At 37.8% G+C, this 25,196-nt stretch overlaps 1 protein-coding gene across 2 annotated transcripts in view; it reads left to right on the top strand.

Moving 5' to 3' along the window:
• The window catches only part of LOC102079339 (glypican-6), a 79,527-nt gene that overhangs the window by 37,285 nt on the left and 17,046 nt on the right, over positions 1-25,196 (top strand). The window contains exons 5-7 of one of the 2 annotated variants that reach the window (XM_019353385.2): positions 14,092-14,222; positions 14,886-15,029; positions 16,017-16,046. In XM_019353385.2, the coding sequence (XP_019208930.1) occupies positions 14,092-14,222; positions 14,886-15,029; positions 16,017-16,046 (305 nt within the window). The remainder of the gene's footprint in view (positions 1-14,091; positions 14,223-14,885; positions 15,030-16,016; positions 16,047-25,196) is intronic. The other variant, XM_019353386.2, reaches the window with a different exon arrangement.

Here is a 25,196-nt window from a genome sequence, read left to right as displayed (position 1 = left end):
AGTCTGGCTCAGTGCAGAGAAACGAGGTATGGCTCAAAACTTTTTGCACAGTACTGTGTGTGAATTAGAGTTGCACACAGTTAAAGTTATTGAAATGAAATTAGACATTACATGTTTCCGTTTTGGTGTTTTTACTGTGCTTTCACAGCATTAAACTCTTGATGTAGGTAGCACCATAATTTCATTCAAATATTATTAATTAATAAATAAAATATTGAAAGACAGCTTAGGTCAAAATGCCGACTGCATCAGTATGCGGGGATATACAAATCCTTGTGTTGCACTGCAGAATTGGACTTTCTATTTTAAGAGAGGCTGCAGCTGGTGCTGTGTCATTATCATATTTTGACAACATCACTTTCATTGACACTCGCTGGGCCTTTGGATAAGAAAGTGCTCTATTTGTCATTCTTCTATCATGATTCCTGTGTGAAAAGATTTTATTCATGGGATTCTGCTCTCCTGCTGGGCTAAATGGTGACTTGTAATGGGGCAGACATGCTCCGCAGGAAGTGCCAAGTTTTGTGAAGTTATGTTCCATAGAAAATTGTTCAACTCAGAGTCAACGAATACAAATAGAAATATAATATTTATATATTTATTTTGGTATTTGATAGAATGCCCAGCATGATGGTTCCTGCTGTCAGCTAGATAGGCTCAGCCCATTGGCCTGAACAAAAGCTCCAGTATGATGGCGAAAATGTGACAAGGCTGTGGTGAGCAGGAGATGGATTAATGGTTTCTGCTAAGAAGTTTGTATTGCCTTTTTTTTTAGTACAAGCTATTAAGTCTTCTGTTTACATCTTGGTGCATGCTATACATGACATCTATCTATTTCCTTAGATTAATATTTAAAACTAATAATATTCATTCTGCTTTTACTCAAAATATCTCTTTATTTTACGTTTGGGTAATTGTCTTGCTTTAAAAAAATGAAAATAATCAAATCCTCTTATGATAGGGCTGATTGATGAATTGATATATGAACAATATATTTAGTAAAAAACATGAGAATATTTTTTTTTCTTTTGCACTAATAAATAAATCCATTCACAGATTTTGAGCCCTAAGATTTAGGTCATTCTTGTAAAAGTTTTTGTTTTTTTCCGGTTCACTTCAGTTCTTGTGAGCAGCTCCTCGGATCTTGACACTTAGAAGTATTGTACTGACATTGTAGTGCACAACCATCTGGTCTAAGTTGTGACCTTGATTTATCTACACAAAGTTTGCCAGTCTTTGTGAGATCTGCTGGGACTGTATGGAGCAGCATATCAAAGCAATGAGCAGCTCAAACAGACTGAAAGCTGCACGAGTAAAAGCTTCAGTGCTGATTCACAGTAAGTCCTTTAGTGCTACGTTACAGAAAGTCGTTTTATTCAAGAAAGTATATTAAGCAGTAGATATTGAAGATGACTGTATTGATAGTTTAATTTAGCAGTAATTTAAATGTTGTTGAAAAATTGCTTAATCTACAAAAGGATTCCACAATGATTATTAGGATTATTTTGTAAATCTTTGTACATTACCACAGTAGATTCAAAATCAAGCATTTAAGAGGTGATTGAAGTGCAGACTTTAACCTTTAAATCAATGGATTTTACAAAAGTATCGCATGAACTGTTTAAGAATAGCTGTAATTCAAGGAAGCAACACTCATAAGTGCAACACTCATAACACTCATGGGTATAAACAAAAGCATTTCTCTGACTGAGAGGTCCCTGATATGATGCAATCATATCAGGGACCTCTCAGTGCACATGAAAAAAAATGTTCTGTTGAACTGCACATTGGTGGCATCAGTCATTCATGTGCAAAAAATAAATAAATTTGGATTTATTGACTTTTTTGCACCTTGCAGTGTCCACCAATGTGGGTTTTACAAATACCAAACAATCCAAACACTTTCAAATCCACATAAAATCACATCCACACTTGCACCTATGGGTATGTAATGTGATTTTTTTAACATCATTACTTTTGCCAGCCTTTTTAGATCAACTTTGACTTAATTATTAGTGTATTTTTTAAATCTTTTAAAGCTTACACTATCTGTCAGCAGAAGATTCTAGACTGGGCATCTTCCACACTTTTGATTTGTTACAAAAACAAGCCCGTGACCTTTCACAGGGGTGTGGGAGATGCTGAAACTTGTTATCGCCTTTGGTAAAAAGGCAAATGCCTCAGAGAAAATGCCTCAGCCTTCCTACTTTCACAGACTGGATTTGGCCCCCAGAGTGTTTTCCCTTTACTGAACTGAATTCATAACAGTCGAACTGAAAACTACATTAGTTATAAACATTCAACACATATGCCTTGATTTCATACTTGGTCATATCTTGATTGTATCTTAATTATCACAATTTAAGCACTGAATTGTTAATCTTTTGTCATGACTATTGTGTGTGTGTTGTCACTCTTGGCTTGTGTACATACAATATTCACTAAAACATTTATCTTTATTAAAATCAGCTATATCATAGCATCTATGTGAAATAAAAATATAAATGTATAAATAAATTACAAATATAGTGTACATATAACAGTTATGCTATGAACATGGATTCACCAGCTAAGATATTGGGTACAGCTCTTCAGTCAAATGCAAATATCTGATCAACCAATTACATGGCTGAGCACGTGTTAGACCCAAAGTATGCAAAATGCTATCTCTTATTCCATAACAGGGTGAAATTTGAAGCTGATGGGTTACAGCTAGAAATTGAGACTACGATTTGTATTGGTTCACCGAAGTTAGACAATAGGAGATTGGAAAAATATTGAAATCAATGATTTTGGTCGAAAAATTTGGATAATGTCAAAAACACAAAATCATCTTAATCAAAATCATCTTTCTTGAACACTACAATAAAATCACTGACCTCGATAGATGCCAGATCTTAGTCTAATAGAGCTGAATGGGAGATGTGCATCATGGATATATAGCTTATAAATCTGGAGCAACTGAGTGATGCTATCATGTAAATGTGGATGAAATTCTCCAAAGAAGGTTTTTGGAACCATGTTGAAACAATTAAGGCAGTTTTGCAAAAGGGGGTCCGACACAGTACAAGCAAGGTTCACCTGAATAAGTGTCCGATGAATGTATAAGAATAAATTACATGGGGTACTGTTTATATGTAAGTTACTACCGTATATTTTGGACCATAAATCGCACTTAAAATCCTTTAATTTTCTCAAAAATCAACAGTGTGCCTTATAATCCGGTGCACCTTATGGTCTGAAAAATACGGTAAGTTTATTTATGTTATTGAAAGCACTGCTGGAATGGCTATTCTGTTTATCAACTAATAGAAAAATAATTTATAATTTCAAACTCGTTGCTTTTACTTAATCAGAATAACAAAACTGATTATTTTGAGGTTCAAACTAAATTAAAATATTGTTTAGGAGTCATGACTTGCATCTTAAATAGTACTTTACTGAGGAATGTTCACAATTTTCAAGCAACAAAAATAACTTTTATCTACAGCTTGTGTGATTTTTGACTGAGGATCCAATATTGAATGATCAAAAATTAAACACTGCAGGTTGCCTATTGGTACCTTTGCTCCTGTTGTTGCTGCAGCCATTGAAGCTTAGTAACGTGTGAAATTGTTTGGTAAGAAACATCTGTCACGTTTTATAGTCAACAGAACAGTGCGCCATCACAAGCTGTAACAGCATCACAATTTCAGAATGCCACATATATTATTTATCCTAGCTGTCAATCTCTTGTTAATCTCAATCAAGGTATTTTCAAAACCATGCATCCTGTTCAGGGTCATGGAAGTTGCCAAAATGAAACCTTGGAGTGTAACAGAGAGATTTCACAAATAAATATACCCACCCTCACTGATAATATAGACACTGTTTCATTTTACCTGAATTTCTTATCAGCCAAAAACAGGGAGAATGGTAAAAATAATAAATTTAAAAAAAACCAATGTTTGTGTTGCATTTTCACTGTCTGGTTTATCGAATTTTACTAATACATTACAGCATAAATGTTATCTATTGTTAGTTGCCAGTAAGACTGCTTTCTTAAAACAAACAAGTCTGTTGCAATCCTAAATCCAATAGAATGTCTACATTTACTTCACTAAAAGGAATTAATTTCTAACATGGCTCCACTTAAATTTCACAATTTTACATTTCTGCCATTAATTTTGTAGCAATGTTCATTCTGTCTTTATTAGAGCACTTGTCAATTGGGTTATTGTTCCCTGGTGCAGATTAAATGCCAGTTCTATATCTTTTGGCTCTGACATTTCATGCTCATTATGGGATGAAAGATTTTCAATTAGCTTGAAGTCTAACCACAAAAAACGGTATTGACTCGTCTCTCGGTGTTAAATTGTCAGGAAGGTTATTTCATGTTCTACACACGCAGACAAATTAATGTAATATGTAATCCCATGTAGATGACAACTATGCTATTAGTTAGAAATAAGAAGCTTTGGTTTGAATGAACTCAGATCACCTTTTGCTATCACATACTGTTGCGGACTTCAAGCTGCGATATTCATCTTGATTCTTGTGGCATCTATTCAGACCAGCTTTATGTTCAAGATACTGGGGCGGTGAGAACTAATCCAACCAAAGAGTGAGAAATCCTTTACACCTGGAGGCTGTGCCCTTGATAGTGACAATTTTCTTCACAACACTGCAGGAAATAACACCCTCTGATTAAATAAATTCAAACTCGTGACAGAAGTTGAGAGAGAGAGAGAGGGAAAAAAAGGCCAGTTCACAGCCTTACTTCCATTTATCTACAATATGAGTGTGAGGCTGAGAGTGACTGTTATGGCATCGCCAGAAGCAAACTAAAACAGATGTGTGTACGAAGAGCAGCTGCACTGCTCCTTGGAAATGTGAGATGTTTAGAAAGTGCTACCTTTGTACTGCACTTTCACAGGAGAGAGAAAAAATAACTGGTTCAACTTCCTCACTTTTGGATGTTTGCTTTGATGTTCTGTTTTAAAATAATTATTTGCTGTTAAGGCTAGAGTATAAAAAAAAGTGACAGGAAAAATTGCCCTCCGAAATCATATTTTTCCTTCATATTTCTGTTCATGAGACAGAAAAATGCGGATGCATGCCAGTGAGGAGATCTTGGAAGTTTTCACTCCTTTAAACAAATAGCATTGAATGTCTGCTTGCTGTGTTTGCCCCTAAGCAAGAGATTAATTAGACAAGTAACTAAAATCTGACCAGGAGACTTAATTTAGAGGCAAGAGCTTATCACAAGCTCCAAAGGCTAATATCAGATTTAAATATGTTGGTATCATGTTGTCATTTCACATTAACTTGGAAAGATGCTGTTCTTAGAACTTCACTTGACAGAACATGAACAATAGCATTCATATGAATCAATCAGCCATGCTTGTACAGTAAATGCAACATAACATTTTTCATGTAGGAACTAAATGGATAGGTATGGTTTTAATAAATATAGTTTTTAATGCCATGCTGCGATATCTATTTCTTCTTTAATGTTACACTGAATAAATCAAATCTGAATAAATCATTCAGTAGATTAAATGGACTCTGCTGCTGAGTAGCCAGTGTCTAATCCGTTTGTTCCCACTGGAGAACAAATCCTTGCTGATTTCTCACAATTCCACTCCTACAGACAAGATTTGCTCACTGCATCCAATATGGAAAGAAAGATGCCAGCTACTGTATCCACACAAAACCTTATTGTTATGATAAATGTAATGAAAAAACTGTTTATTTTGTCAAATAATTTATAGTTGCTTTCTATACACCATTTATCATAATAAACACGCCTTTTTCAAAAGCGGTCTGCGAGCAATTTGATGAGATTAAAGGTAGGATTAGATTTTAATTACACGAATTAGCTGAAGCGTGGAGCGACTGAGGAACAGCTGTCAGGCTGTTCACCGCAATCAAAAACTGCACTGAATACAATCTGGATGCATTTAGGATGCATAGATCATACTGCTTTTTACATAGATTGTCTATTTAGCATTGCTTTGACGGTGTTTATTTGTCTTTGTGCATTTTTTAACTCTTCAGATATTCTTTTTGTTGAATAATGCTTTGAATAAGGCTGTTTTTAACTATTTTTTTAATCAGGCTGTCTGCACAAATTGATGTCTCCTACTTCTCAGATGTTTTAAATATCAGTCACACAATCGCACGCCCTGGAGATAAATATTGTGCTCTGTGATTTAGATCATGCAATATGTGCCATTGTCATATTGTATTATACCTGTGATGGAACCTTGTCTCCCGCATATTGAAATACTTACAGAGACTTGCCACTGGACTAAAGTCAGTCCAAAGTGAACTGGTTATCAGTGCCAGGTTTTTGTTTTGTGTTCTGTTTTTTTTCTTTCCCTAATCTAGTTGCCTCAATGTTTACTGGCTTCTGTTGCTCGCTCACTTTCCCTCCTGAGAGAGAAATGTCTCCACATTGGAAGTGATCTGCATCGATTCTATCTGCTCATTTCTTTTTAATTAGGTGATTTGTTTCACTTGGTAACTGTATCCAGCTACAATCTGTTTATTGAAATTCAAGACAGCAACAAACCCTTTCTTCTTGTTTAAAAAAAAAATCCTCATAAATAAAATATTGACAGAAAAAGGGGGGAAAAAAATGTCCACACCGAGTGTGGACAGCCCATGGCTGAAACTCAGGCCGCACAAAAAGTTTCTACATACAAGGACGCTGAAGGGATTTGAATTTTATGGTCTAACCAGCAGAAATTCGAAACACTGATAGAAATCACACGCTTCCATTTCACTAGAATTAAGCTATTCCGTTTTAGGCCAACTGGGTGATGCAAGTTGGCAGCCAAACCGAATGGGTCAAACACAAATCCGACCCGGTTTGGTGACCTCGCCCTAGAATTTGCCCATTGAAAGCATTTTAGACATGGTCACCTTTAGTGATTCGATATTTCTGTTACTCATTGGAATTTAATTTAATGACGTTACTTTTTTAAAAATAGATTGAAGCAACTCTTCATCTCATGTGACAAAGGAAGAGAAAACTGAGCGTTTGAGTGGGCGAGTAAAAGAGGAGCTGCACTGAAAAAGCCAAAACTCATCTCGAGTAATGAAAATTGTCTATGTGTGGATGCACTATTGCAAATGGAACTCTGTGAATGGTCATGACAGCCAAGAAATAACCTGTGACTGCAATCTCCCAAGAAATAATATCTTAATACTAGGAGTCTTTACTTGAGGAAAAGTATTTCCACTTATGCCACACTTGAACGGTTCCATCCATGCAAAAGTATATGTAAAGAAAAACGAATGTTTTAATGTATTGTTAAATCATAACTGCTTATCAACTCAAAGACTGGAAACAAAGCAAACAGCTACACTTTTCCTGGAACTTTACAGAACATGTGATTAAAAGCATTTAAATAAATGATCAGGTTATTTTTGCTTTTTAGTTGAAAATATTTCTGTGTGATAATAATCGTTGCAGATTTAAGTATTCTGCATTTTTCAAATGGAAAAAAAAAAAATCATATAGCTTTGGGCTTTTATTAACCTTTTGCCGAAGGGTGCTAAAACAAGCCACAACGATTAGACAGAGCAGACAGCCATTATACATCCATTTAACTCCACAGGTGTAGGTAAATGGCTTTCAGGCACAGCAGTTCTATATCACTGCTGTTCAGGGATGGAAATTAAGACCACACAGGACGAAGGAAAAACAGCACCAGAGCATGCCACTCATCTGACGCACTGATAATAATTTTATTTTTTTACAAATTGGGCCTTGTGAAAAGTGAAGACAGTGATAGCCTGTTATATATGAGATCTCTACATATTCAATTAAACTTCAGCTCTCCGGGATCTGAAATGTCAGCTAAATATAAATACCTGTGGCTGAGTTTCACATTCTGATTTTCAATCACCAATAGCACTGATTGCACAGTCAGATGTGTTATTAGGCACACATCGGATAAAAGGTAGTTTTCTGTCTCCTTTTTTCTTGGAGGTCATCGAATAAGTTCTTGATTATACAGATTGCAGGGTTAGCGCAGAGATTTACTAAAAAGCAAACTTATTGATTTCTGCTTTTTGCTATTAAAAACAAATAGTGTTAAAGGTTTTCATTTCAGAAATAACAATGTAACCGAGAGTTAAAGTACTTAAAATGGCTTATTTGAGTACCGCTGCCGACTTATCAATGTAAAAGGTGATTAAAAAATTAAACATAATTAATTATGGAGCAGTTGCCTTGAAAAAGTTCAACAAATAAACCTTTATGACCCTTTTCTCTAAAATTGCATGTTTCCAGATTAAATGTCAGTAATACAGAAATAGCTTTGCTTTCCTGTTTAAAGTTGCTAAAGATAGATTTTTATTTTCGCTTACCAGAAATTGCAATTATCTTTAATATCAATCTAAAATAACATTTGTGAATTTTAGTGTCTGTGTGTGTGTAAAATGTAGAAACCTAGCTGTGAGAAAACCTTTAAAACTAAGAGCTGAAGAGACTATATTACATAACTTCCTTACACAGGACTTTCTTCTGACCGAGTACTGACAGCCTGTACTACCCTTGTGTGTCATTTGTCTACAGAAGTCAAATAATGTAGAACATACTGTGCTTTTCTCAAGGCAGCACCGGGTGAACATTTGGAGGTTTGTGTGCACTGGCATCTGTAGGGACATTAATTTACATTCTGTTTTAAAGTTATTTGCTTGTCTAATCACTCACAGTTACATGAAGATGTGGTTGAGTGGATCTAATTACATATTCTCTTCCCACCTGTGCAATTAGAAACCTGGAGAAAGACAGGAATTTTGTTAAGAGAGAGAAATTATACTCTCCAGTGTGTTTATAACCAGCAAGGTCTATTATTGTCTTTGCTCAGAGCTGCATGGCCTGTCCAGATCACATCTGAGCATTGTGATGCACCCTGCAACATGAGGCTACAAAGTGAGAACAGGAGAGGCTGGCTTTGACATAATTGTGGGCAAAATACTAGAAACAGTCCAGTCAGCAAACCATGCACAAAAATTTCACGATATCTCCAGCCCCATTAGTAACACAATCTGATTGTGAATAGCTCGTTATCGGATTGTGCCTCTCGGTTTGATTAGCCATGCAGTACAGTGTCAATGTTGCTCTTGGCTTTTGCATTTTAAGTCTTGCCTACTGTTTTCGATTGCTGCCATCATCACTGAACATGAATTATGCTAAATGATTAGGGCTTTGGTTTGTACAAGACTGAGCTATTTGAGTGGCTCTCTGTTAGCGTTTAGTTAAAAACACCACTGGGGCTAACACTGAAATGCTAACATATGTCACAATGACATGGCAAAAATGCTGCGGATTAGAAGGCTGTTCTCTGTGTTGCCTGCTAACTGCTTTTCTGTAGCATTTAACAAACAAATTTTAGTAATCACCAAATAAACAAAGTGCAGCTAAAGGTTAAGGCTAAGATAAAGAATTTCACATTTTTTTAGTTATAGTGCAAAAAAACACCAATAAATCATTAAACTAAATCCTTTGAGGAGTAAAAAACTGTACAAAATCAAGTAGAAGGGTACAAGAACATTTGCTTTTTGTTCCTCGTGTATCAGTCTCAGTATGTCAAGTTCATGCATGTGTCTGTTTCCCTCTTTAGTAACTGTTTCCCGCTTACATCTCCCCACTTGTGTCATTGTCTTGATTGTCTTCAGCTGTGTCTCGTTACCCTCCTGCTTCCGATTCTTGTTTACCCAAGTGCTGCGTTACCTTTGGTCTCTCTCTCAGTGCCTGTAATTCTGGTTTCAATTTTGTGTCGCCTTTTTTGGATATTGTTTTGTTTTGTGTGTACTTTTTGCAACCAGCCTCATTAAAAGGCTTCCTTTCCGTGAATCCTGCCTGCCTCCTGCATCGAAATTTTACATCCTCTACATTTTACTCCAAATTGTGTGCATACAGTTGTCAATCTCCTAAGGATGCTAAGGAAAAAGTCTCTTGACTGTCTTATCTAATCTTGCACTAGATGTGTACAAGATTGGGGTTTTTTGCCTCATGTTAGCAGCGGAGGAAATATTCATCCAAAGTCACAAGGCTGATCCTTTGTACCTTGAATAGCAAATTTCGACAACAGAGATATTCCATCTGAACCATAACCTTGAAATTTGTGGTAATGGAAAAGTAAATTAATCTTTTAAAGGAATATTTAAAAAATCATTAGCATTCATCCTGTCCAGTCTACAGGAACTGGAACTGGTTCATGTCTCAGCATGCTGAAAAGAGTTTACATGTGTTAATTAACTGATGATCTCTAGTAAAAGATTTTTTTTATTTAGGGTTAAGATTTAGGCCCTACCTTTTCTAAATAAAGCCTTGTGTGTATTTATAGTCATTTATCAAGTGATTAATGAACCAAAACGTCTAAAAGTTGGTAAGGTACACTATTCTTTTGGGAAAAGAGGGGTCAGTTTTTGTTTTTTTTAAGTAGCCTGTTGAAGACCTTTTTAACATTTGATGTAAAAAAACAAACAAATAAAATAAATAATAATACCTGATATTATTTTTTCTTTATGGCTATTAAACCCTGGACTGTGCACATATGTCTATGTTCAAGGACTCCTTTTCTTGATCACAACTATGTGTCCAAGGGACAATATGCCTTTTTTTTTTTCTTCCTTTCCATTTTTATACCGTTTCATAGCACTATTAGTTGGTTGACTGAACCACAGATGAGGTATGCTTTACAGAATCCAAATTACACTAGAGCCATTTTTCATCCTGTGGAACTCTTCACAGGCAAAGAGCCATAGATGGGCTTGTTCACTTTCCTTATTTGTCCTTGTCTGCTGGAGGTTGCCGCTGGCTGACATAGCCTGAATTTAAGTGGACATCAATCTCGATAAAGAGGCAGAGGCAAGAGTAAGGCGGGGCAAATAAGCATGTTTCATATCACAAACCGAAATATTAACCTCCAATTTGAAGAAAAAATAATTGGCTCATGCTGTGGTTTCGAGGCATGGTGTCTTTTAGATTTTTGTGTCTCTATCCAGTAAGTCACAGCTGTAAAAACCCCAGCTCAGAATAGGACAAGATGTGTCTATTTGCATGGCTGTGTCGTGTTGATAACAAGATTTCCTCTGGCTGGCCAGTAGCCTATCTCAGTGGCGCAAAAGTGATGCAGGGAAAATTTGGCTCAGAGTGGCAGCTGTGCCACAGTGGACTGGACTTCCTGCACTCCTCATAAATGAGAGTCATTAATTCTCCATGTAGGCAGAGTTTTTCACATGTAGCGCAGGAGCCCATCTCTCTATAGGACACAGCTATAGCCCTAGCCTCACTCAACCCAGAACCACATCTTATTCTCCGGCTTTCTTCTTTCCCTGCCTCCCCCCGTGACACTCTCTGCTTTCCCTCAGCTGTGTATAAAGACAAAGTTCCCGGGCTAGCTCTCTGTTTGTTGAGCCCATCTGATAAGTTGCAGATAAGTCACCACTGCTGGGAAAGATTGCCATCGTTTTTGATCCTGGAGGCACTCTTCTTTTCTCCTGCGATGAAATACAAGTTGCTCCCAGTTGGCGCTGCTGACCTAAATTTTCAGTATTTGCAACTGAGAGCTTTTAAGCTCGAATTTAGATATACTTACCTGTGTTTGTTTTTGTGTGCAGACATACCTGGGGCAGTTGAATGAATTTACATTATAATCAGATTAAATAACAAACAATATGGAAATGCTAAATTCAGATTTTTTTTTCTTTTTTTAAAGGAATATAAGGACACAAAAAGAAAGCAGTCAAATTAAACTGAAGTACACTGTTAAAAAATAATTTACTAAAAATGATTGCCATAGCTGCTATTAGACAAACAGCAATAATATTTTTCTTTGGCCATTGCAGGTGTTTTTTTACACTTGGACCATATGGTTACACAGTTGTACACTTGAAGTGCTGCTGTAGAAAACCATTTGGCACTGATGTAATCTGTATATTAAGATCTCAGCAAGAATCACAGGCCATTTGCAATTCACAGAGTAAACAAACAGAGGAGCTCTTCAAAGGCTCTGACTTTGACATAATTGGAAAGGAAATGGAAGCAGAGCTGAGCTAATGTTTCTCAGCTTTTTTCCCCTGCCATTAGTGATCTTAGGTCCCAGAAGAATGAAAAGCTGGACAGGTCTGCTATCAAAGCACTAAAGTGTAATTTAGATTTTCTTTTTTTCATTTGTTTGTTTTGTGTGTCGGGGGGGGGGGTATGTACAGTATTTGCACTACAGTATGTTTTGTCATGTCTGCAGCTGGCTTTTTATGTAAGGTCAATTATTTTTGTTAATGTTTTCTTTTTAGTCGCCATTTCTGGTCTGTTCCCCATGGAATGTTATCTATTCCTTCACAGTTTGGGACTACATTATTTTATTTTCCTATGATGGGTGGGGCGGTTGGAGTAGCAAGCCAAAAGAAATACATAATTTATTCTTCAAAAACCAACAAGCTACTTTTGGAATTTTGATACAGATAAAATAAACTGTTAAGGGAGTCGTGGAGCATGTACAGTGAGACATCATTGTTTCTGAAGTCTCCAAATGACAGGATTATTATATTTAGGTACAAAGTAATTGTGGAGTACTTATCCACAAACCAGAAGGCTGGTTTGTGGATGGAGACGCATGTTCTGTACTGTCTGCAGAAATGGGCCTTTAGTTATGAATGAGTGGTTTGGTGATGTCCAGTTACCTGTGGCACGGCAGTCAAACTCAGAGGTGCCAGCATACAGACTCTAGCACATCAATATAAATCAACATTAGCAGTGTTTCAGTTTACTCAGTGAGCCTTTAAAGGGCAACAGCAGTTTGCCTAATTAGTCTGAGGTACTGTGCAATGTGAACCATACAGAGTTGTACATATTAGATCATGTGAATGCAACATCCTTTTGAAAAGCTTGCAAATATGTTCATTAAAAATGATGAAAACAAGTGCAGAGGATATGTTAAGTGTATCATGTTCAACAAGGGCCTCTGGCTTGTGTCCACACAATATTAATGAGCCATTGACCTTTTTCACAGCGAATGTAAATAAGTGCTTGGCTTTCAAAAGTTCTATTAAATCAATTACTCATCAGCACTATTCACTACATGGAGCCTAACAGCATTTTGTAGACTTGATTGAGTTGATCTACATAAAAATTGAATTTGCCTCAAGAAGCATTCATGCTTCGTAAGTGTGCTTGCAGACTGAGATGGGAAGGTGGTAAATGACAATACTGTGCAGCAATCAGAAAAGAGGATGCAGTAGTTTGCAAATTGTAAACTGTTTGTGTCCTTTTTGGAAAAAGCTCCACGACAATATAGCAAATACTGTCATGTTTGTTTATTTGCTCATTTGCAGAGATGTAAGCCAAAGAGAGGAAACACATCTGCACTTTTAAACCTGAACGGCAGTGTGTGTGTGTTTTCATAAATAATGAATTAACAATTCCTACGGAGGTTGACATATTTTTTCCAGTCAATTAATTGTTTCAGTATTAATTAGAGGTAGGCATAACATTGCACCATTAGTACAATTAGTACCATTTTATTACTTTTTCTGTTGTTTTTCACCTTCTGTGAAAACCAAAAGAGCCCAAAACACCATCAACTGAAAGCAGCTTCAAAATAAAGAGAAAAATATTCAAAAACCTTTTTTTTAATTTACCAGTTAGATAAAACTATGCACTGCGTTTGGAAAACACAAACCCACATAAACAAAATGCGAGCGGTTATAGCTGGTACCTAAATAAAGACCCATTGCAATTGCACACCACTGAATTGAGCAGCACCGCAATGTAAATGAATTCAGGGACATGAGTGGAGACTTTTCTTTGTTCTTGATGATTGTGGTTTCTGTTTTCACAGTGAATTTTTGGCATTGTGTCAATCATACAGTATTTTTCTTGCAGTGTGTTCTTTACTATTATTGGACTGCTACTTTCACCAAGTATGTAAACAGGCCTATGTAATCTGAGATGGACCTTGCAGTGCAGTCATTTTTTTAAATAGTTGCTATACTGACAGTTATTTTTGTCTGTGAGCGCTTTACCAACTGTGTGTTTGCACCTTTGCTCTTCTTCCTCCAACACCACACCTTTTTTTTTTTATATAACAGATGCCATGCTGCTGGTGGCGCAGAGGCTAGAGGGACCTTTCAACATTGAGTCTGTCATGGAGCCTATTGATGTCAAGATTTCAGAGGCCATCATGAATATGCAAGATAACAGTGCCCAGGTCTCCTACAGGGTATGTCAATTAGGTACATTTCTCTAAGAACAAAAGTAACACTTCAGACAGGCTGTTGAAGTCCAACTTCGTCACAAAATGAGGCAAAAGCTTTGCTGGAAGTCATACTGGGCTGTGACTAAGGTGTGGATTACAACACGTTCTAATTATGTCCAAATTTAGGTCTTGTATTTGAATTATATGTTTCAAGTTGGTCAGATAATCTTAGTTCAACTAACAGTAGTTAATGTGTTTCCTGTGTTTTACTGCATTTTTCTTTGCCCACAAAATTGTAGACAGAAAGGGGAAGAAGAAAAAAGTCTAGGTGGTTGTGAAGAATATTTTTCTGCCTACACTGAATTAGATGCCAGTTCCCATTCAAAACTAAATGCTCAGTTGCCTTTCCCATGCAGCAGATGCCGTTTTGTTTATGGCTTAAGTATATGTGGTGTTTTACCAGAAGCCCGTAAAAATTTAACTCAAACTTAAATAGCACTGGTCACAGCTCCTAGTCGGATCACCTATCAACATGGTTACCTCAACTTGACGTAAAGCACTGTCACACCGGTAGTCAGGGGTGAATCATTCACAAGACCTTATCCAAACAGTGTATTTTACCTATTTTCTGCATCCCAAGTAATTTAAACTGTTGACAGTTGGGTACCCATGTTCTTGTAATTGCAGGTCTTTCAAGGCTGTGGTCAGCCAAAACCCGCAGGAATCACTAGGTCTGCTCGTGGTGTTTCGGATGTGTTCAACGCCCGCTTCAGGCCCTACAGCCCAGAGGAGCGGCCTACCACTGCAGCTGGCACAAGCCTAGACAGACTGGTAAGGAGACAAAAGCCAATGCTTTCTGTTTTCAGACAAGACACTGCTTCAGTGTAAACATCATTTATCTTTTTGACTTGACACTGTTGATTAAAGCTGGTGATTTGCCATGGTAAGCCCCTGGAGCCGGAAATTAATTCTTTGTACTTGTCCTCCATTCAGACCTTTCTATCGATTTGTGTTTGTTAACGAATCAACAGCTTTACCCAAAGACGGCATGGGAAGGTGTGATGTACTGCATTCACTGCCCTTCTCATCCCCGTGCACTTGGCAAACAGAGAAGGGGAAGAAGGGAGATGGATAGATTTTTGTGAGGCTGACCATATCAATTCCTTCTTGAAGGCGCACCTTTATTTTCTGTCAGATAATCTGTATGTTTGTTCAATAGGGTCTTGATACATGAATTTCCATCTCAAAGAACCTTGAGACCTAAAATGCTGCATCGGGGTAAAGGTTAACATGGGGGTGGCAGTCCAATTTGGCTGAGAGACAGCTCTGCTTGTGTATTACTCCTGCAGCATCACTTCCTTTTACCCTTCCTCTCTTATACCTGGCCTTTTTCGCATTGAATCTTTTCAAAATGTATCTGCTATGCTTGTAATATTTAACCTTGAAAAGGGGAAAATTATTCAGTCTGTTTTGGTGAATGGCAGCCTCATTTCTCATAGTTTTTAAAACCTGCCAAATCGAATGTCTTAGTTCTCTGTGTGAGGTTAATAATAGGTTATTTAGTTAATGGGTACATAATTTGAAAAGCAGCCTTTTTTTGCCATCTGGCTCTTGAAATCCCCCAACAACAAATGAGCTATTTGTTTTATTCAGTCCTAATTATGTTTTTTGCACTTTATCTAATTCATTCTCGATGCATTTTTGATGTCTTATATACAGCAGTTGGCTTTTAAGCTTTATATGTCCGTCAGTGATTTCTCCCACCTACGCTGAATTAATTAAGACTTTCTGTTTCCCTGCCTTTATGCTGCAAACCAGAGGATTGTTTGGAATGCGATGCAACACAGTGTAAGGTTCAACATTTTATACTTATGTTTTTGCTGGGACCGTTATCTAGCACTGTTTATGCATTAACTGCAAGGAAAAATTATGGTTTTTTTATATTGTGTGGATGGGGATGCACAGGACTGTATTCAAAGCATTAGAGATTTCTAGCAAGCAAGCATTGGGACTTGTAAATCCCAGTGGTATGCAGCACTTGGTGTGCTAAGTGTCATACTCTCATTTTCATCTCACAAGGGATTCAATGTCAAATACTCTCATTAAAATGTTTCCTGTGATTTATAAGGTGCTCTAATGCAAAACTCTTCGAAGCTTGATAATGTGGTATATCGTGGCATCAGAAGTGTCAGCTGTTAAGCACAGCGTTTTACAGTTGAGTGGCTAACACCGCAGGGATTGTTGAGCACATGCCACGGTGTCCTCAGCTAGTCAAGATGCCTCTCCGAGATCCAACATAAACGTTCATCAACCGCCACATCTATTCGAGACACATCCTAGTCCAAAACTCTCATTGCTGTAGCTAATAGAGTCAACTCCACAAGGATCCCAACCAGTCAGCAAATGACCTGCTCCGTCACAGCTGACAGAAGGGAGAGCTGTGAAGACTTGGTGGGGGAGTGTTACGAGCAGCAGCAGCTATAATGGTACAGTGATACGGGGGCACCAGACTGCTCCCGAATAACTAGGCAATAAGCCTCCTTAGAGCTTCTCGCAAAATGGAGCTCAGTGGCAAGGGCTTATTTTTTGACATACTATTACTAAACCAGTTTACATGAACAGAAAATTCCATTATCAACATGCCTGAAGAATCCATGCTGATCTGGCCACAAAATGCTGCAAATCTATAATAGGCTGTACCATGTGTTGTTTGGCTTATGAAAAATAAAGAAAGATTCTTGACTTATCTTTTAGTTTGGTCCAACTCATGTCCATTGTTTCAGTTCAAAGTCAAAACTATACTTCCCACAGATATGTGTGGCTGGGGGAGGTGGGGGCGCTACCTCAGGAGTTAGAGTAGCTCATCTACTAATCAGGAACTTGGTGGTTCGATCTCTCGCTGCTCCAGTCTGCAAACTGAACTCTCAATGCGCTCACTGGAGTATGAATGTGTATGACTGTTAGATAGAAAGCACATAAATGTAGAAAATAGCGTTTGTATGAATGGGTGAAAAAGATATGTTGTATAAAGTGTTATATTAAGTTATGTATATACAAATATAAATGAACCAGTCAATTTACCATATGTTTGCTGTTGGTATCCTCCGATTCAAATGTGCATAATATGCAATATGCCTACTGAGCTATATTGACTCATACTGTGTGATAAAATGCGGGTCAGATTTTTCGTGGCAACTTGAGGGGAACCAAAACAAGCCCTCAAATTAACTCTGACATTTTCAATATTATTGTGAATTTGTTAACAAACACTTCCAGCATATATCGAGCAACATTTGCATAATTCAACCAATTTGATGGGCATATCCTGTCCTTTTAGCTTTATTTTAGATCTCCACTAATTCCCAATAGGGAATAGCTGTCTCTGCTTCAGTCAGTTGTTTAAGGAGACTTTGTCTGCCTCATGCTTGATACTGACCAGACAGACAATGTTTTCACTAAAAACACTAAAAATCCGTCTATAAAGGCGTGGGCTATAACCCAAGTAATTCAAGATCATTCATTTTAACTTGTGTTGGTCTGGTTTCCATTTTAAAATAGATGATGAATTTTGAGTTATGTCTGGAATGTGATGCTTCTTGAGACTGAGAATTATGTCTTCATTTGGTATATACTCAAGAACACCATATCAGTATACTCCTTTTTCCGTGTTTTGTCATCACTGTAGTAGTCCTGATCTGGTTTTAAACATCCAGGATCCAAACTGATCCAAAGAAATGTATTTTAATCTGCCCAACCTAGAATGTGATGCCATTATTCATCAGGCTTATTTCATCTTGCAGTTTTCTGTTCTTCCTGGGGCATTGTTTTGTTCTTGGACACCAGACATATGTATTGAGCAGTCAGCTGTGCAGTCTGATCTCATAAAATATGAGATTCCTAAAATGTCATTTTAGGAATTATCACTGCAATTTTTTTTTCCTTTTGTGTGTCTTTACACAGCAGGAGTGACATCCAAACTTTCAGTTTTTTCATGTGTCATTTCATGTCACAAAATAGAATGCAAAAACCTTAAAATGCACAGACATGAAGTGAGGAGCTATTTATACATAGTTCCATTTTAAACTAAAACATTCTGTGGAAAGATCCTTGTGTGAAGTCTTGCTTCAGTTTTTCAATGCAGCGTTGCACAAAAAGCCACTGCACCTGCTGTTGTTAGTAGAATGGCTCTCTTTTGTACCCGTATACCCTTATGCTCAGAAGCCTATTGATGCTGTTGTGATCTTTCCCATCTTTAGTCTTGTGAATCTGTTTGGTTTTGGAAAAAAGTTGACAGACAATTTGGAAAACATGAAGCAAGAGAAATGCTGGACAAATAACAAGTGGAAGCAAATTCACATACACAATCAAAGTGTGTTAATGCAGTTCATCTATTTACAGTACAATTTAAAAAAATCTATTAGTTATAAAAAAAAATTACCTGGCTGTATATTAAATATCAGGAGCTGATTGAAGTCCAGAACGTCAGCTTTCAGAAACAGAAGGTAAAAGCAGTAAAGTCCTTGCATCTCAAGGAATGAAAGTGTTTTGTGATGTCCATGAGCTCTAGACCTTCATTCAAGTATCACTAACAGTCCTTATCTTTAACATTGTTTTTGTTCAATTACTTTTGAGCATTTAAAAATTGGAGATGTATAAAATGGTAACAGTCATTTTATTAAAGCCTATGTAGTAAAGATGAAAGTCTGCTCTTAAATGACATCTTGATTGGTGGATTTGAAATCTACTGAGGAGGTGTGCATAAACAAAACTATAAATATTGTTTCATTGTCCAAATACTTTTGGACAATGACACAATATTGACACAATACACTTTTGATTCCCGACTCAGTTTACAGTGGTCTACCTTGGATGAGTGAATGTGTTTTAGATGTCTCATTCATCTACTGTGAAGTCCTGCATTTTACCTCCAGCTGTCAAACCTCTAACTGTGTAAAACTGGTTGTTAGCATCCAGCCAGCAATCTAATGTCGGCAAGCGAGACCATGTGAAACAAATTGTCGTAAAATGCATGAGTGGATCTGTGACAAAGTTTTTGTTTATTTGTACATTTCTACCTCCTGAGAAGTCTGATGTATTTCTGTCAAAGTTCTGCAGTTGAGAAAACAGCCTGTAGGTATGTGTTACAGTATTCCTGGTTTGTTAAATACATTTCACTGCTGAGGTTAGGTATAATAGATTTATATATGTAAATAGTTCATTATGAAAACTTGACTGAAAACATAGTACAAAAAGTTAAACACAATCCATTGAACTTAAGTTACCAGGACTTCTTTATAGCCTCTTTTCCACTAATACCGACTCAATTTTACTCAACTCGACTGTACTCTACTCGGTGTTATCGTTTTCCATTACAATTGAGAATCATGGGTCATTATAGCAACACAGTAGAAAATCGTGTGACGTCATTTTTATGTGACACAAATACAACAAAACAATGACGGACGTCGAGGCGTCGGTAAACTTGCTGTTCAGCTATGGCTTTTTGTCACTCTCGGGGACCGCAGTGTTGGTTTTTGTGCAGCCATCCCTCGTTGCCAGGTTTCAGAAAAGAAAAAGGTCTGATTTTTGTGAAGGAGTCGCTCTCATGACTCATCGAGTGATGACTGGCCAATCAGGTACTAAAAAAGTACCTTGTACCAGGCACTGCTACCTAATGGAAAACACTAAAAACCACATCGAGTTGAGTAGGTTCTAGTGCAAATGGCTGTGTTAAAATCAACTGTCCAGTAGTGTTTATGAAATAATCTCTTACCCTACACTGGATGCTGTAATGCTGCAGTGCTGTACCAAAATACATTTGTATCACAGTACAACTTTTCCTCACTGAAAGTTTGGTCACAATTCTCTTCACATCAAAGCAAAAAAGAAAAGAAAAGGAATACAAAAGCACAAACGTCAAACGATAGCAGCCTTTTGTAGCTCGGTAGAGTTGTAAAGCACTTTGGTCTTACTCCAAGATTTTTACAGTATGTACTGTATATATAAACAGAAACTGCTGCCTTGTTTTTACCTTAGTGCTTAGTGGTGTAAAGGTACAGCTAGCAGCTGTCTCCTGCCATCATTACTGTGGCTGCGTTTGTGTGTTCATCTCGCAGCAGGGACATGACTGGGTACCCTGCGAGAACACATCTTTGTTGTCCCACACACTGTTCTCGTTTACATTCTGGCACGAGATAATTACCCATGACAGTGACACTGCTCAGCCCAGTGAAAGTTGACAGCAGTTTAAAGTGTCCTTTGATAAGAACTTCTTGTTTAGATTCACTGCTAAGTTTGCGAGTCAAAGAATGAGGAAGGGATGGCAGGGAGTGCCTGTGTTCATTTCTTCTGTTGCCTATAGAGGAGCCTGGAGGAGCAGGCCCACCTCCAGCTCAATGAGCCATGACTGTTTAATTGCCTGACATTCTGTCAGAGCACACACCCTCAAAGCTCTGAGAGAAATGGAGATTTTAAAGTCAAAAGAGGGGATAAAGGCGCAACACACTGTCAGGCTCAGAGGTGCATTAAAGATAAGAAGCGGAGCTTTTAATTTGACATTTGTAACAAGTTTTTGTGCAGTTCAATTTAGTGTAGTTTTATAGGTCCTTTTTTTGTCCCCTTGTGTAATGCACAGTTCACAATTTATATGTATGGCAATATAGCACAACAATGAGTGCAGAGCACAAACAAGGCTAGACTGTAGAAAGAGCCAGTAGGGAACAATAAAAAATAAAATAAAGCCTTTGATCCATGAGTTTGTGCACATAGTACTGGACCCTCTTTTTGCATAGCTTTCAGAAGATGTTTTGGAAATATTAGAGATTATATTTATATATTAAATTAAATGTAATCCATGCACATAATGACTGATTATTAATAAATGAAAATAATTTAGCAAAAGAAGTCTTCCCCCTCCTCCCCATCCTGGAATTTGTTGAATTTTAAAAACACAAACATAATTTACTCTGTTTATTTACCACAACTCTCAGATTTGTTTGAGTTGGTTCATTTCACATAAGACAAGGTCATTTTGCCACAAGAATCTTACAAACGGAAAGTAAATCGCAGAGTAACAATAGACAGAAAAAAGGGGGGAACAAAATACCCTGTTCTGAACTTGAGCGCTCCCTTTTTTGCATTACAAATGGCACTTGTAAAATCATGCCTCCACCAAGATGTTTGTTTCTTCAACATTCCTTAATATTCAAAATCAGCAATTACTTTTTTGTTTTTTCCCTGCACACAAACAAAATAGCTTGATGAGTGCACACGACAAATGGAAAAGCTATAATTGTAAATAAATTATAGCTCCTCTTTTTCTTTCCTCTTTTTCCACCGCTGCATAGAGCAAATGTTTTTGAAAGCCAAAGTCAACAATCAACTGTGGCAGGTGACCCGATGACCGAGTGGTTAGGGAACATACCACGTGGGCAGCAACACCGCAAGCTGTGAGCTTCTGGTTCTGCGAAAATATACTTGTCAGAACTCCAGCATAAGTTGTATAATGGTTTCACTGTGATTAGTTGAAATCTAAAAACTAAATTCCCCAAAAGTTTGGTGAAATGTAAAAAGTGTGAAAACAGATTGCAATGATTTGGAAATCTCACAAGCCCATATTATATTCACAATAGATTATAGAAAACATGCCACATTTAAAAATGCATTTTGCTATTTCATGAAAGCTGCTAACTCATGTGTTTGAAGTGATGGCAGCAACATATCTAACAAAACTGGGATGGAGGTAGCAAAAGGTAGGAAAACAAAACAGCTGGAGGAGGTCACTAATATGATTTGTTATAAAAAGAGCATCTCAGAGAAGCAGTTTACCAATCTGCAAAAAAAACACTGTCAAACAAATTCAGAATAATGTTCAGTAAAATAAAATTGTTGAGACTGACTCCCGGTAATTATAATGTGCTTTGAGAGGATCATCCTAAACTACTGTTCTGGGCAGTCTTTGGTCCACCTATACGGGGAGCTCTGTCTCACCTGCAGCATATAAACAGATGTTTATGATGCTATTTGTTGACTTCAGCTCTGTATTTAATACAGTAATCACAGATAAACTAGCACTGAAGCTTCGCAGCCTGGTAACTATTCACTGTGCTCTTGGATCAAGGACTTTCCCACCAACAAGCCTCAGGTAGTGAGAATAGGGGACAGTACATCATCCACACTGGCCCTGATTACAGGTGCACAGCAGAGTTGTGCACTCAGCCCAGACCTCTTGACACTATTGACTACACTGCCACCCACTCTACAAATAACTTTGTGAAGTTTGCAGACGACACCATTGTACTGGGTCTCATATCAGATAATGATGAGGCTCATTACGGAGAGGAGGTCCAAACAACCTGGTCCTGAACACCAGCATGACCAGGGGGCTCATTGTGGGGTGACTACAAGGGGTCGACAACACATAACATGCTCCCCTCCTTGTACACAGGGAGGAGGTAGAATAGGTAAACAACCTTATGTTCGTGGGCATTCACATCACAGCTTGAATACATGTCACCTGGTAAAGAAGACCCAGCAAAGGCTCATTTTCCCCAGGAGCCATAAATGAGATGGGCTCCCCTTGAGCCTGCTGCAAACTTCTACAGAACCACAGCAGAAAGCATCCTCTGTCTCAGTATGTCAGTATAGTATGGCAGCTGCACGAAACAAGACAGAAAGCACTTGGCTTGGGCAGTGAGAACAGCACAGGGGATTGTGGGAAATTCTCTCACGGACATGGACTCAGTGTATGCTGACCGTGTCCAAAAGAAGGCCAGCTGCATTGCTGCAGACTCCACCCACCCAAGTAATAAACTGTCTGCCTTTTGGAAGAAGGTATAGGACCATAAAAACAAGAACCATCAGACTGAGGGACAGCTACTTTCCCGGAGCTCTGAACTCTATCACCCCACCCTACCTCGCATACAGACACACATACACACCTCACGCTTTAAAAGGCCGATACATGTGCTGGACAACTGCACTTTGTAACACGTAACTACAACACTACCTTATAATTGTTTCCCTATTGTGTATATTTGTTCATTGTGCCTGCGTCTTTTTAATTCTGTCTGGTTTTAAGCTAATTACCACACAGACTTTTGTTATTTGACTGCATAATGACAGTAAACAATCTTATTCTGTCGTCTACAATGTGTAATATCATGAAAAGATTCAGAGAATTGGGAGAAATCTCTGTGTTCAAAAGGGAAGGCTGAAAATCAATATCATGGCCATGACCTTTGGGCCCTCAGGCAGCACTGCATTAAAACCGGGAGTAATTCTATTGTGGAAATCTCAGCATGGGCTCCGGAACACTTCCAGTAATCACTGTCTGTGAACTCCGTTCACTGTGCCATCCACATTCGCAGTGCTGAAAGATTTAAACAGGTTTTACAGCAGCATATACTCTTATATAGTTTTCTAGGGAAGACCCTGCATATTTCAGCAAGATAAACTAAGACTAAACTACATACTGTATACTGCATCTATTACAAAAGTCTGAGCGATGAACTGGTCTGCCTGCAGTCCAGATCTTTGACCAGTTTAAAAGCATTTGGTGGACCATGAAATGGGGAAAACATGGCAAACACAACCCAGAACTGTTGAGCAGCTAGAATCCTATATTAGACAAGAGTGGGACACATTCCTATCCCAGAAGTCCAAACACTTGTCTCCTCAGTTCCCAAATGTTTACAGACTGTTGTTAAAACAAGAGGGGATGATACACAGTGGCCCACATTGGCCCTGTACCAACGTCTTTTAGACATTTACCATCAAATTCAAAATTGCAGGTTTTTAATGGTGAATTGTCTTAGTGCAGTCCTTAATGTTTATGATATATTTTTCTATGGCCTATACTGAAATAAATATGTGTTTATGAGACATGCAAATCATTGCATTGTATTAATGTTTTACACAGCGTCCCAACTTTTTTGGAATTGGGGTTGTAGTTTAGCATTTATACACTAGGATTTCTTGTTATTTCTGGATTAACGCACCCACTGACACCAATCTATCTGATCAGTGTTAAGTGATAGGACAACAAGGGCTACTTTGATGTGATAAAATGACTCTTGTCCGTGAAAGGCTTTAAAGTTTTTATCTGGGAAAGTTGTATAATGCTGATTGCCTTTCAGAATAACTATGTTTTTAAAATCATGTGCGGTTCATGCATACATGTCTTAATAAACCTAAATTTAACACCTTAAATTTAAGGTGAGCACCCATAAACATAGAAATGCCATGGTTCACTAAGAGGTCTAGGTCCGGGTCCCGCCTGTCCTCCATGTGTAAACCTGAAAGAGAGGAGGGAACTATGACAAATAATCGTTCTGCACAGTGAAGGTCAAACATTCCAGTGAAGTGACAGTAAGCAACACGCTGCCCTCACTCCAGCGTTACTTTGTTTCTTTTTTGTCCCCTGTGCTTTACAGTAGGTGGGAGGACATCAAGTTAAAAATTCTTCTAAATTCTTGGTTAGGTCTCCCAAAAAGAAAAGATGGTAGCACGGTGGATCGATGGCTGTCTAGAAGCAAGCAGGTTTTGCACTTGTGATTTTGTTTACTTTAGATGTTTAAATTTCCTCCCACTAAAGCATACAGGTCAATAAATAGCTATTAGGTGTGACAGTGTGATTGTCTCTGTTTGTTGGCTGTGTGACAAGTGATCTGTCTGGGCTCTTCTTCGTGCATTTAGCAAAATGCACGTGCTGTATCCCTGCATGATTCGAATTAGGAGCATATGAAGAATGTGAATGACTGAATAAAAAATTCAAAAGGCAGCTGTTCAGCTAGAATCTGATGATTTGTCTGAACTGCCAACTTGCATACTAAATCTCTTTTATGTGAAGTGGAAATGATGATTTAGCTTTTTTTGCTTTCATATGTAGACAAATGATCATTTACACAGTTAGCACATGAATAACTTGGAAAGCAAAACCGTGTATTCATGTGCATTACCTTTGTTCTTCGCATTCCTTACCATGTTCAGCGGAAAACA

Source organism: Oreochromis niloticus, linkage group LG16, assembly GCF_001858045.2.
Source record: "Oreochromis niloticus isolate F11D_XX linkage group LG16, O_niloticus_UMD_NMBU, whole genome shotgun sequence".
In the NCBI taxonomy this organism is placed as follows: domain Eukaryota; kingdom Metazoa; phylum Chordata; class Actinopteri; order Cichliformes; family Cichlidae; genus Oreochromis; species Oreochromis niloticus.
This window is presented reverse-complemented; position numbering and strand designations above follow the sequence as displayed.